The sequence below is a fragment of the Durio zibethinus genome, chromosome 14 (genome assembly GCF_047325235.1).
Source record: "Durio zibethinus cultivar Kanyao isolate XHJ-2024 chromosome 14, ASM4732523v1, whole genome shotgun sequence".
In the NCBI taxonomy this organism is placed as follows: Eukaryota; Viridiplantae; Streptophyta; class Magnoliopsida; order Malvales; family Malvaceae; genus Durio; species Durio zibethinus.
The window spans coordinates 25,028,403-25,043,068 of record NC_143175.1 but is presented as its reverse complement, the minus strand read 5'-3'; the positions used below and the strand labels follow the sequence as shown (position 1 = coordinate 25,043,068).

Genomic DNA, 14,666 nt, shown 5'->3' with positions numbered 1-14,666 from the left:
CTGCTCTCCTATGATTTTCCCATTGAAAAACAGTACCAGTTACATAAAATTTTTTATTAATTTCTTTCAATACTGCTATTAAGTTTTCATCACCTTTCTTTTTCCTATTATGGGAGTGGCGGATGATGATATGATACGTACATTAATTTGTTGACTATACTGAGATTTCTACAAGTAAATACTAAGCTGCTATTATGCCATTATATTAAAAAAGATTAAAAAAATTTTTTGAAGGAAGTTATTATGCCATTATTAACTGAAGGAAGATAGAGCATTGGAGCTAGGCACAAATGAATAACAAACAATTGTGAAAACAATTTGTACTTAAAAAACATATAGAATTATTCAAATTAAATGGTACTAAATCAAGTAAACTAAAGTTGACCACTGCAAAGCCATTTTTTTCTTTTTTTTTTTTCATAAAAAATCTTTAATTTCTTAGCATTAGAATTGAGATTGCCTCCAATAATTAAACATTAGGTAGTCAGTTTCATTCAAACGATATAAAATGGAAAGAGGTTAAATTTATCAATTTACTAAATTTAGGGTTTCATCATATTTACTATTCTATTTTTTTGTATAATTTTACCACTCTATTACATTTTTCTTATATAATTCTAATAAGTTGTGGATAAAAATAGAATGTTCCATCTAAACTAAAGAATGTTCCCTTGATAATTTCAATTATTTTTCATTTTTTATTATATGGACAAATAAAAGTTACTTTGTTTCAAATTTCAACTAAGGAAACTATTAATAATTAAATAAAAAATTAATTATTTTCTAAAAACAATATAAAAAATTCCACTAATTTTTTTACTATATATTTATATGTGAAAAAAATTATAAGTATTTTATATTTCAACATTGAAATTTATAATTTTAAAAAATATTTTGTAGGAAAATTATCAAAAAAGAATTTCTTATGAATGTCAGTATTTTTTTTTTCCGTTTAACTTAACCTACCTATCAATTTTTTATCTTTTATTTTTAACAAATGGCATATCATTAATCTTAACATTTAACATTCACTTTGTAACGATCAAATGATAACATTGAATCAAAAATCAAGGTAAAATGGTAACATTGGACCAAAAAAATTTTTGAATGATGAACTTTACCAAAATAAAGAAAAAAAAATAGCAATTTCAGAAAACAAAGATATATCCAAATGGGAACTGACTGGGCTTAAGCTCTGAAGGCATGGGCCACTTTGGAATCACTTAACTTGGAGGGCCTTCAATGCCGAATTGATAGATCATAGAATTTTAATTCCTTCAAAATGGAAAAATAAATAGATAAATAAAATGGTGAGAGTGAAAAGACCTTATGCTGCCCCTTAAAATGATAATAAAATCCCCCATCTCAAATCAAATTTAAAAAGAAACCATAAGAGACTTTCAAGGGATTTGATAGCTTTTGATTCCAGGAGGCAAACTCTATATTTTTTCTTTGGTTTCCAAAGAAGATAACTTTTTCTTTTTTCTTTACAGAAAAGAAAGGATGTCAACTGGTACTAGAGAAACGATGTTGGACCCGTTAAAAACCTGGAAATTCCTTGTTTGGCCAACGATTACAATCAAACCCATTGATCTATTAGTTTTCTTATTAAAAACAATTCTAGCTATTTTCACAGTTGCTTCAATTTCTCTCTTTTTGTACTTTGCTTTCTCTAGCCAGCCCCGGTTGCTTTCTTCTCCCAACTACAGTAATAACCCTGTTCGTACTTTCGATCACCATAAGTCCATTTCCAGGAATATTTCCGGTCAGCTTTATGAAAGGACAAATTTGTCCCACATCCAGTTTGGCATCGGTGGCTCAGCCAAGACCTGGAACCAGCGCCGCCATTACTGTGAACTGTGGTGGAGACCTAATGTTACCCGCGGGTTCGTTTGGCTTGATGAGAAGCCTCCGAATGATGAAAACTTGCCACCAACATCGCCTCCGTACAAAATCTCCCAGGATACTTCCTTGTTCAAGTACACATGCCCGTACGGATCACGCTCAGCTGTTCGGATGGCCCGTATAGTAAAGGAAAGCTTCGAACTTGGATTGGATAACGTGCGATGGTTCGTAATGGGAGATGATGATACAGTATTTTTCCTGGAAAATTTGGTATCTGTTTTAGACAAATATGATCATAATCAAATGTATTACATTGGTGGAAATTCTGAGAGCGTTGAGCAAGATGTGATACACTCTTATAACATGGCATATGGTGGCGGTGGATTTGCCATAAGCTACCCTTTAGCAGCTGAGTTGGTTAAGGTTTTAGATGGCTGCGTTGATCGATACTCGTCGTTCTATGGGTCAGATCAAAAGGTTCAGGCTTGCATGAGCGAGATTGGTATTCCTGTTACTAAAGAGCTTGGTTTCCATCAGGTTAACGTTAATTCTCTTTAATGTTGTCATGAAATTAATTGGAAACAGAGTAATTAACTTGGATAATTACAGGTTGATATTCGAGGGGACCCTTATGGTTTACTGGCAGCACATCCTCTGGCGCCGTTGGTGTCACTTCACCATCTAGACTATGTTCAACCCATTTTTCCGGGGATGACCCAGATTGATTCACTCAAGAAGCTAATTAGTGCTTATGAAAAGGATCCAAGTCGGGCCCTACAGCAAAGTTTCTGTTATGATTTAAAGCGTAATTGGTCTGTTTCAGTGTCTTGGGGCTACACTTTGCAGTTGTATCCATCTCTAGTTACGGCTAAGAAACTTGAAGCGGCATTTTTGACGTTTCAATCATGGAGGACATGGAACAATGGGCCCTTCACGTTTAACACCCGACCCATTGGTAAAGACCCGTGTGAGAGACCTGTTATGTATTTCTTGGATCGTGCTCAGAGGGTTAATGGGGATAGGACCCTGACCACTTACACAAGGCATGTTGAAGAGTCAGCCAAAGAATGTGAAAGGCCGGACTATGCCCCTGCCTTGGCCGTCAAAGTCTTCAATGTCTCGAGTGCAAGGTTGAACCCTGCCATTTGGAAGATGGTGAGCAGCTCCCTCTCTTTCCCTCTCTGATCTGTCAATTTTTAGTTGCTAGAACTTTTTGACATCGTACAAGAATCGTGGTTGAGTTTTGTGTGGTTGTTGGGTGCACTTTGAATTGATCACCAGTGCTAACTTGTTAGATGGGTTAGCACTATCGACCCTGACCGAAATATCTGGCCTAAAAAGGCTGATCAGTTGGTTCCACATACCACATTTTGTCCATTTCTATCAAAAGCAAATCATAACTTCTGGATTGGTCACACTTTGTCACAATCTGATTGGCCAACAATCCAACGTGCTTAGAGGAATTTGACAAAGTGATCATTATCTGACTTCATTCGTGTAAAAATGGTTAAAGTTTAGAATAACGTGGTGCACGTACGTACAGGTCGCATTAAGGAAGCATGAGCTTGATTTTCTGCAATATTTCTAGCCCTTCAATTTTTGCGCAATTCGTGCAAGCATAAAAAAGATGAAGCTTGGTTTGAATTCCTTCTGTCTTAGCTTATCTAAATCGCGCTAAAAATTTGATTAGTGCCCCCACACGTTTGCCTGAACCGTTTGATGTATGAACAGGCACCACGTAGACAATGCTGTGAGGTTATCAACGGCGGAGATGGGGTGGGCAACGTGGTCCAGGTCAAGATCAGAGACTGCAATCGGTTTGAGAGCGTGACTCCTCCGTAGAATGTGCCAAAACATTCACACTGCCGCAAAGGATCTGCTTAAGGAGAATTACAAATTGATACAGTCCACTGAGAATATTTAACTAACAATATTTATCGAAAAGGAAATAAAGTTCCCTGTAAATAAAAAAATCTATCTACACTTGTGGATCTACTTGCATTTCCCGAGCCATGTTTTTTTATTTGCCCTTATTTGGGTTTGACCAACTCTTCCCCTTTATCCTTGAGTTGGCATTTAGCAATTTCAGTAATTTTATAATTTACGAACATGAGGAAAACGACTGGAGAATTTCCTTTTTTTTTTTGTCTATTTCATAAACAGATGATCTAAGAATATTCTTTTTCAAACAATTATAGTGCCTTGTTTTTTTTTTTTTTTTACTAATAGAGCACTCTGATTGTCGGGAGTTTTATATTGTTAAAGGATCAATTACGTTAGGGCTTGGCCTCTTCTTTTGCTTGTTTGTAGTTATTAATGTCCTTTATACGGGAGTTAGGCTTTTGTCTCATCGTTGAACTATAAACATAGATTTCTTTGGTTTCTTACTTCTTAGAGTTGTCTTACCTATCGTACTTTCTTTTTTTGTTAATGAAATTTCCAGTGATCCCAAGTAGTCAAGGCGTTTAGGAGTGGGGAGACTTGGATTTTAAAAATTCTTACGTTTGACCCTTACATTGAACAGCTTCGACAATTTTAAAAAAATAGATACTAAAATATTAATATTTTAAAATTAAATTAAATAATAATATTTTAGGTCGGAAAAAACTTAAGCTACAAAAACTTTTATCAAAGCTTGATCCAAGTCGAGTTAGGCTTGTAGACTAGGGGAAAAATTTTTTGGATAAAATTTGTGAAATTTTTTACTAGAATGATTAAATAAAAATTAAAATTGATAAATTAAAAATTTTTGTTATATAGATTACGTGTATAACTTTTAAAAAATTAATAAATATATATTTTTAAATAAATATTTTTAATAAAATTATTAACAAAATTTTTACCATTGAATAAGTATCAATCAAATTTAAATTATAAATAATTTTTTTAATAATTTTTTTTTACATATTATTGATTTTTACATTAAATTTTATTAATTTATCAATTTAAAATTTTTATTAATGTTTTTATTAAATTATTTTTTTTTAAATTTCATTAAAAAAATTTTATCTAAATTTTGTCTGTAAACTAAATAGATAACCAAACTCATAAACACATGTAATCTTAAATTCCAACGGATTGATTTTATGCAAGAACATTATTCATAGATTCAGAAACATTATGGTGAAGCTTAATGTTCATTGAACTTTATAAACTCTTGTTACCTGGTTTTTAAGTAAATCAATTTAAGGGAGAAGAAATCTAAAATCGAATAATTAAATAAAAAAAATACATACATCTACCATCGAATTGAATGTTCATGCATTATATCGAATAATTTAACCACATATAATTTGTTCAATAGAATCCATTATGTGCAATTGGCAATAATAGTTTACAAGTTCCTTTGTTTCAAGGTACGGCCAGGCCCATAACAATGAATTGTTTATTTGGGCCATTGGTGGCAAATCCAAAAGTAATCCTCCGGCCTACAGTCCACCTCGATGCATATTACATATCAACACGGCTACATGGGAAAGGGAAACCAAGAAGGCGACATCAAATTATTGTTAGTTCTGAACTAAAAGATGTGGTTTTAAGTGTCCTGAGGACTAAAATTATAACGGAAAAATAGAATGTTTTGTGATTAATTTCTTATACTAGCTTTGCATAACTGTTATTGGAATCATCTAAATCCAACACAAGCAAATAAAAAGGAAAAAAAAAAGGCAATATTGCTGAAATATATATTGCGAGTGGAGGAAAATCAATACAATCAAAGGATTAGCTTTGAATTTAAAATTTAATACAATTAGTTTATATAATATTTTAAAAAGATGATATTAATAAATTTGAAATTAAATACAAAATGTTAATTTGCAATTGCTGGGTCATATTCTTGATTACTAGAATTTTGGCCCTTCTTCACTTTGGATAATTTTCTTAAAATATTTATTCAAAATAATTTTAAATTAAAGATATTATAAATAATAATAAAAATAATTATTGTAGGGTTGTTAAAAATTTTTTAAACCCAATAATGAAAAGCCAATAATTTACATAATTTATTTGCCTTCAATTATTAAAGGTTTAATACTGACTAAAATAATAAAAAAATCTTTAAAATTTTTCATTTACCTTAAAATTATGTTTTTATTTTATTAAATAAGTCATTAATTTTTAAGTTTTATTTTGTATTCAAATAAATCTTTAATACTTAAAATTTATTTAGATGTAATAAAAATATAAAAATTTATTTTAAAAAATAAAATAATTCAAGATTTTTTTAATATTTTAATATTTAATTTTCTCTATTTTCTCTCATAATTTTTTTCATTAAAAAAAAAAGTTGTTAAATCATTCTGTTACGATTTGACCAGTTTCCTGTTTCCTGGAGCATCACCAAACTAAAAGCTCAATTATATATTTCCTTAATTAAGCGTGTGATTGCAGTAGAAGTTGATAATTGCTAATCTTTTTCTTCAGGTCTTTGGATGGTCAAAGACTCAACATCGTCTTGACTATCAGACAACAACAAAACCATTCTCAATGATTTCTTTTTTCTGTATTCAAAACTTCAGTCCAAACATAAAAAACAAAAACACTAGCAAAACCAGTGACTGATGATGATGCATAGATTTGATTTCACACAGTATATAATTTTCTAGTTGAACCAATCTACCAAACGCGGAAATGGGATTACAAGGTGGGGCAAATTGGCCACCATTGCCAAACGATCACCAGATATTATAAAACGTTGAAAAGCCAATAACCAGCCTTTTCAACTACGTAATGAATCAAACACCAGTAAGTTCACTGAAATTCAAGAAACATATAGAAATGGGCGTAAATGCAACTTGTTTTTGCTACATATATATGTCAATGGTGGGGAGAAATTAAAAATTGTAGCTGACCCCAAAGGCAAAAGCGGACAAGAGAAACGAAACAAGGAAAAACTAGACGAGACTTTGAAGATTGTGAAATTGTCAATGTGGATGTACATACTACGCAGTTTTCATGAGCAGTCATGGTGGGTCTTTTTTCCCTCATTTTATTACTCTGTAAATACTAAAGAAGACTGAATTGGCACGCTGGTGGTTGAATTATTGCATCATTACAAGCTCCATTCAACGTTTTCAGATCAGTAGTTTTATTTTTTTATGATCAGATGGAGTTTATAACGATAGTTAAAAAAATTAGATGAAAATATGATTACTGATAAAAATAAATGATATAAAAAAATTCAAATTATAATTTAATTTGATTTTTTATTTAATTTTTTATACACTTAATCTTTAAATATAAAATATAAGATTTAATATATTATTATATGATCAGATAGAGTTTATAACTTGTACTAACTTATATTCCGTACAATTATATAAAAAACCGTAGCTCTATATATATATATATATACAATTTTTTTCTATTTACGGGAGAATATAATCCTTGAAGAAAAAGAGAGATTTTTTACTCAAAATCAAAATCTTATGTCTTCTTTTAAATTTTCTTGGCCACGAGGCAAGAGGGAGAGAAAAAAAACAAGATTCTTTTGAATAATGATTAGTTAGTTTCAATTTCATTCTTTGTTCTTCTTAGTATTTGACAATGACATGGGACAATCAATCTGAACTAGAAAAACCTTTCCCACCTGAAAAATCCCACCAAACCGACACGATTAGATAGAAAATGAGACTGTACTCCTACGTGGCAGTAAAACTTGATAGTAGACCATGAAAATTGTCTTTTTCTTTTTTTTTCTCTCTCTCTCTCTCCTTCTTTCACACACACACACACACACACACACACACACACACACACACACACGCACGCACTAATCCATAATTTCTGTTTCTATAATCCGTACCTTCCCCTGGAGGCCCAACAGAAGAGTCTAAGCGCGTCCCAATGAAGAAGCTTGGAAATGTCCCTAAATCTGCACCATCTCTTCAAATACCCATTTCTCTCCTCTCCAATTTTATCCCTAAAACCCTACCAATCAAACCAAACTGACATAACAGATTAACAGAAACAATACCAACAAAAGAAAAAGTCGGAGGAGGAGACTAGGCTCACGCCAGGATTGTGGCGTCCATGGCGTGGGTCTCTTCGGGGGTAGATAAAGCTGGTTCTTGCTCCACCAACAAGTGCACCATTTTCCGCCATGAAAAGTCTTCTTCTTCGAGGCTTCAGATCTTAGCCTTCGAGACGGCAAAAACCATGTCCCGCCTTGTCGCCCTGTATAAGTCTCTGTCTAATGATGAATTCTCCAAACTCCGGACAGGTCCCATGAAATCCCCAGGCGTTGCATTTTTGAACTCCACCGATGAAAGCAATCTTCTTGGCCTTGCGTGTAAAGAGAAGCTCGAGGATCTCAATCAGGCTGCCACCGTAGTTTCACGTTTGGGTAAAAAATGCGTCGATGGAGAACTTAACAGGTTTGAAATCGCTTACCACAACATGAAACAGGGAATTATTGATGTCAGCAACCTTGATTTTAACTCCAGGAACGTTGCAAAAACTATTGAGAAGATGGAGAAATACGCGAACACGACATCTATTCTATACGTATCTTTGGTAGCCCTCAACGAATTAGAAGCAACAGAGAAAAAAATGCAGAAATGGAAGAGAAACGGCCTCCCCAAAAAATCATCAGAAAAGACCAACATTGACTACTTAAACGAGAAAATCTCTTTCGAAAGAAAAGAGGTTCGACATTTCAGGCAGATTTCCCTTTGGAGCCAAACATTTGATAAGAGCGTTGGGTTAATGGCTCAAATCGTCTGTGTCGTTTACGCCAGAATATGCACCATTTTTGGACCCTTTGTTCCAAGTCTTCCTTACACTACCAAGAACAGACATTCCCGCAGGCGCATCAGTATTTCCAACCCGAAAACTTTACACATGAAGGTTTATCTAGAGGCCAATAATTTCCTCCTTGTAGATAAAGACAAGAACGTGAAACGGACCTCCAAATCGGGTCCAATCATGAAGGCTGTCAAGACCAAACCAGGTCCCACCCGTTTCCACAGTGGCGAACTATCACCCGAAGGTAAAGGCATAGGTTTCCGAATTTCAGCTGTCACCATAACTGATAAAGTCTCCACCAAAAACAACAACATTGAAGAAAATACCCGAAGAAACCAAAGGCTGATACAATCGGCTCCAGCGAACACTGTAGGAGCAGCAGGGCTTGCCGTTCGTTACGCAAGCGTAATCATCATGGCGGAGAGCTACTTCTACTCAACAACAATCATCAGCGACGACGCACGGAAGCACATGTTCGAGATGTTACCAATAAGCCTGAAACACACTTTGAGAGGCAAGCTGAAAAGCCATTGGAGCAAGGATGCTGAGGCGCGTGATGGACAACAGGGTTTGGCAGATGGGTGGAAAGAGGCCTTGGAGGAGATAATAGGGTGGTTGGCTCCAGTGGCACATGATACGTTGAGATGGCAACAAGAGAGGAACTTGGAGCAACAAAAGTTGGATGCAAAGCCGACAGTTTTATTGTTGCAAACATTATATTTCTCGGATCTGGAGAAAACGGAGGCTGCAATTGTGGAGGTCTTGGTAGGATTGAGTTGTATATATAGGTACGAGAATCGGCGGGAGAGGCTAAAATGAAACCAACGTTGGTAGATAATCATGATTACGGGCTTACCTTGGAGTAAGCTGCGATTAGCCTTTTTTTTTTTTTTTCAGATTAGGTTTTTATGTTTCGTTTTTTTTTTTTTTTTTCTTAACTTATATCCTTTGATTGGTTTTTATGTTGTTTTTCAAGCTCTTCTGGAAGAAGGAAAAATAAGGAAGTGAATGACAGATTTGTGCCGTGATTGTTTGGGAAGAATAAAATCAAGACTAATAAACTTTTTTTCTTTCCAAGAATTCAAACGTTTCATGCAGAGACAGAAAGAGGAAGGCTTGTACGTTGCTGTTGGTTCGGAGAATAGGCATGTTAAACTGATATGATGTTCTTGATGAGAAAAATTACTATTCCTTTTTATATATAAATGAAACCTGGAGTAGATAGGATGCTTAGTGTCTCACATAAGACCAAATAATCCTATAATTCCAAATAAAGATTAATAATACCAAGAAAAAAATCATGAGGTTCAAACCCAAAATGAACTGTTAAGACACAATTAAGTCATGAACTTACTATCAAACAAAACCATGCTTTTGCTTTGCTTCATTCTCTTTCTTTCTTTTCTTTCTCACCAGCCCTTGAACCTGAGACTTGTCGATTGGATACTCTAACCCAAGCACACCGACCCGAAACGAGGCCCCTGCATACCTGAATCCAAGTTCACCATGGGCTAATTACATAATGTACGGTCTTTGCTTGAAACTAGTTTTAGGTCAGAAACCGCCCAACTGAACCAAGGCCCTAATTTTGTGGGCTCAAATAATTTTCCTTCATTTAAAGCTAAAATTTAGGATATGTCCCAAGGCCAGCCTAGTTAGCTTGGGCCTAATCTAAAAAGAAATGTACTAGTTTTATCATTATTTGTTGTTTGTACCAATCCATTATCCATACCTGAATTATAGGGTGGGGAATAAACTAATAGAATTTGGGTCCTATTAAAGCTTAGCCCATCTTGGCCGTAACAACGCCTTTTATGAATTTACATATAATATATTTCAAATGAGTCATGAATTTATATTTTTCAACCGACCAACAATTTAAAAAAGGAAGATTGGCCCTAAAGGCTCAAACTTGAACCCCCAAATTTCGAATTTGTTTTAAGCAACCTGTAATTGTTAAACAAATATCTTTCGAAGGAAAAAGCTAAATACTTTTATTCGTTGACTCGGTCTAGTCCACTAACGTCGCTTACCCTTCTTCTGAGGCTATGTGGGCTAATCAGAAGAGGACGATCACGAACGCGCACGATAAGGAAACCTTTTCACCTCCTGCTGCTTCCTCGTCTAGAGCTCAAACTCTGACTCGGTATGGTCTGTGCCAAAACACGACAAAAACCAGAACTCATATTTCAAAAGCGTCACCTATCTTACTTTCTTTCGTTACCCGTACCTATTGGCCCATGCGAGCATTGGTTAAAATGATGCTCAATGTTTCTGCTTAGAAACCCACCACTTTCCCTTTAATCTCTATCTTTAATTAGATCTGTTTCAAGTTTCACCAACCCTTTTCTATTTCAACAAAAACAACTACCTAAAATGCTCATAATTTCTTCCGAGCTTACATTCTCTTCTCACCAAAGTAGTCCAAATTCATATCCTTTTTGATCGAGTTGCCCTGATCTCACTCTCTCTTGTCCATACCATGGCTTATTTTTTTCCACTTCTGTCTGCTCTCTTCTTCCTCTTAACCGCAGTTTTTTCTTCACAACCAACGGAGCTCTTCTTTCTTGGATTCAAAGACTCGAATTCCAACAACTTAACGTTAACTGGAATTGCACAGATCCAAAAAAACGGTCTGCTATGCTTAACCAATGACACCAGTCGTTTACTGGGTCACGCTTTTTATAGTTCTCCATTTAGAATTAAGAATTCAACCAATGGCCAAGCTTTTTCCTTTTCTACCTCCTTTGCTTTGGCTATAGTTCCCGAGTATCCAAAGCTAGGTGGTCACGGCCTTGCTTTCACAATCAGCACTTCTAAAGATTTCAAAGCACTTCCAAGGCAATATCTTGGGATCCTCAACACAACTGATGCCGGTAACTTCTCTAACCATCTCGTTGCAGTTGAGTTCGACACGGTTCAGGATCTTGAGTTCCAGGACATCAACGACAACCATATTGGCATTGACATCAACAGCTTGGACTCAAATGCCTCGGTTCCTGCCAGTTACTACACGGATGGTTCCACAAAGCAAAATCTTACTCTCATGAGTGGAAAACCAATCCTAGCTTGGATCGATTATGATTCAGTTGAAAACGTCATCAATGTAACGATCGCACCAAATTCTACAAGACCGAGAGTGCCGATCTTGTCTTTTCATGTAGATCTTTCACCTTTTCTTCAGGAGTTTATGTACGTTGGTTTCTCAGCTTCGACTGGGTTACTCGCCAGCTCGCATTATATTTTAGGTTGGAGCTTTAAAATCAATGGACAAGCTCAGGCTCTAGATCTATCTTCTTTACCTTCACTTCCCGTACCGCCTAAAAAGCAGACAGCTTTGATGGTTGGTGTCTCAATTTCATTTGTCATTCTTGTCATAACTGCTCTATCCACTGCCATTTATTTCATTATCAAAATCAAGAACGCAGATGTGATTGAAGATTGGGAGCTGGCGATCGGACCAAAAAGATTCTCTTATCAAGAACTCAAGCAAGCAACCGGTGGTTTCAGTAATAAAAACTTACTTGGGCACGGTGGTTTCGGTAGAGTTTACAAAGGAACGCTTCGAAACTCAAAGACTGAAGTTGCTGTCAAGCGAGTTTCTCATGAATCAAAGCAGGGTTTGCGTGAATTTGTATCGGAAATTGCTAGTGTTGGAAGGCTTCGTCATCGAAACTTGGTTCAGTTATTGGGTTGGTGCAGGAGAAGAGGTGATCTTCTTCTTGTTTATGATTTCATGGCCAAAGGCAGCTTGGATAGGTTTTTGTTTGATGAGCCAAGAACAATCCTGAATTGGGAGCAGAGATTCAGGATTGTAAAAGGTGTTGCTTCTGGGCTTCTCTATTTACATGAAGGCTATGAACAAATTGTGATTCATAGAGATGTTAAGGCCAGTAATGTGTTATTAGATGATGACTTGAATGGAAGATTAGGAGATTTTGGACTGGCAAGATTGTATGAACATGGTTCAAATCCGGGAACAACTAAGGTGGTTGGCACATTGGGGTATCTAGCACCAGAGCTCTCCAAGACAGGAAAGGCCACAACAAGCTCCGATATGTATGCTTTTGGCGCACTGTTGCTCGAGGTTGCCTGTGGGCGAAGGCCCATTGACCCCAAGGCAGTGTCTGAGGAATTAGTGTTAGTTGAATGGGTATGGGAGAAGTTCAGAGAAGGGAGACTCCTTGATGTGGTAGACACTAGGCTGAACGGCCAATACAGTGAACGTGAAATGTTGATGGTGCTTAAATTAGGCCTCATTTGTTCAAATGATGTGCCCGTGGCAAGGCCTAGCATGAGGCAAGTAGTGAGATATCTTGATGGAGAGGCTGAATTACCGGTAAATTTGAGGCCACCAGGGAAAGGTTTTGCAGAAGGGTTTGATGCTTTTGTGCATTCGTTCCCCTCCTCTTCATTTGATCAAATGAGTTCATATTCATTCATGGACAATAGTAATAGTGGTGCTCCTTCAACCTCTTCACTTTCCCTTCTTAGAGAAACTAGGTAGTGACATAGCGTAATGTGTTTGAAAAGTAGTTTTCTTTTCTGGTTTTTTTTTTTTTTTCCCCCAAGGCTGAGCTTGGATTATATGCAAAATTGAGGAAAAATTTAACCAATGGGAAAACGACATTGATATTTCGCAACTTTCTTCTTCTTCTTCGATGACGATTATTTTTGCTGACATGTTTGAGAAAATATGTGATGGAATTAATGAGTTTTCCTTCTATTTGCAGCTGTCACCAGCTGCCTCTTTATTAGTGATGTGACAACTAATGTCCTTGTATATTTACTGCGTTATTGTCATTAATTAAATTAGAAAAATTAGTTGGCATTAGTCTTTATACCATAATCCATAATTATTATATCTCCACTCCTTTTCTTTAAAGCAATTAATTTATTATCAGAAAATATCCTTGAAATTCTTAAAAATATCATCTTTTGTAATTTGGATCGATCAAAAAGTGAGAGATATGCGGTAAAGCCAAAAAAATTTTTACTGCTAAAAAAATAGAGAAAATTAAACAAAATAATGACGATTACTGGCATTTCTTTCAAAATAGTCGTTGGGATCAGGTTCAGGTTTAAGACTTGCAGAGGTGGGCCTAGTTTTATTAGTGGATTGGTTGGTGCTGTTTAGAAACTTTAAAACTTTAGGAAAGACCATTGCATCTTTAAGCTCTAATAACATAACCCTTCTTAATATATATGCTTTTAAAAACTATGAGGTTTCCTCAGGCTTCAACAAGGAGCCGTCTCCGAGTATAGAAAACAACTCTCCATAGCCAAATTAATGATCAAAGATGTCAGATCTTTTGAACAATCAAATTTGAAACTTGTTGATATGAGAAGAAGGGAAGCAATCAACTTGGTGAGACGGGTTGAATCTGTCAACTCACCTGGTTGGTTTTCAGAGAGACCGCTGTGCTGTTTTTCAGCCATGGCAAAACGATACTTTTGTGGTTATTATGAAGGGGCAAACTACTTTAAATGTCCTTATCGTGGTTGCCATGGAATTTGATAATTTACCAAGCGCTACAAGAATGTCCCTTTCTTGGCCGGCCGGCTTGTTAAATGTTAACGTCGACTCTCTCATAAAATTCAGTGTTTAGCAAATGCAGGGACAATGGCCATGAAGTATCAATCTTCAACCCCTGAATCTTTATTATTCCACTATGGCTTTCAGTGTTATAGTCGAATAATAAAGAAAAAAGTTGTAAATGCTGCAATTCAAATTTTAAATTTGTTAAAAGCTATCTTCTAAACATAATTATATGAATAAATTATATTTAATTGGAACAAATTGTTTATGTAAATAAAATAATTGAGTTAAATTTTGAAAATTTGAAATTTAATTAACTTAACCGATTATCTTTAATAATATATTATTGGTTTTTTTTTTCTAGAATTTAACAGTATTAGCCTGGCAGAGGCTCAAATTCGCATTTGTTGCCATGCTTGGAGCTCTCTTTTAATCTTCTTTCCTTTGAGACTTTTCTCTCTTCCAAACAATGAGTCTCCACGACCATATGTCCAATCCACTAGAATCATGATAAAAGTCATGCTGTAGGTGAGGA

General features: G+C 35.3%; 2 protein-coding genes and 1 pseudogene across 5 annotated transcripts; all 3 read left to right on the top strand.

Annotated features, from left to right (window-relative positions):
- The first annotated feature begins 1,371 nt into the window (after positions 1-1,371).
- On the top strand, positions 1,372-4,067 carry LOC111294031 (glycosyltransferase (DUF604)). 3 transcript variants are annotated; one of them, XM_022887163.2, is made up of 4 exons: positions 1,372-2,382; positions 2,455-3,000; positions 3,389-3,482; positions 3,577-4,067. In XM_022887163.2, the coding sequence occupies exons 1-3, from the start codon at positions 1,504-1,506 to the stop codon at positions 3,431-3,433; spliced, it is 1,470 nt and encodes a 489-aa protein (XP_022742898.1). In that variant the 5' UTR covers positions 1,372-1,503; the 3' UTR covers positions 3,434-3,482; positions 3,577-4,067. The 3 variants fall into 3 exon arrangements, with proteins under 3 accessions (XP_022742898.1, XP_089600256.1, XP_022742897.1); XM_089744130.1 differs by having other exon boundaries at positions 3,389-4,067; XM_022887162.2 differs by lacking the exon at positions 3,389-3,482 and having other exon boundaries at positions 1,373-2,382; positions 3,577-4,059.
- Positions 4,068-7,706: 3,639 nt separating this feature from the next.
- Positions 7,707-9,662, top strand: LOC111297846 (protein PSK SIMULATOR 1-like). Its single transcript, XM_089744129.1, has 2 exons — positions 7,707-9,454; positions 9,569-9,662. Exon 1 carries the CDS (start codon positions 7,879-7,881, stop codon positions 9,409-9,411), a length of 1,533 nt encoding a protein of 510 aa, XP_089600255.1. The 5' UTR covers positions 7,707-7,878; the 3' UTR covers positions 9,412-9,454; positions 9,569-9,662.
- Positions 9,663-9,808: 146 nt separating this feature from the next.
- On the top strand, positions 9,809-13,346 carry LOC149515185 (L-type lectin-domain containing receptor kinase S.4 pseudogene; annotated as a pseudogene). The gene has a single exon (XR_016327867.1). The product of XR_016327867.1 is annotated as an L-type lectin-domain containing receptor kinase S.4 pseudogene (transcript).
- Positions 13,347-14,666: the final 1,320 nt, after the last annotated feature.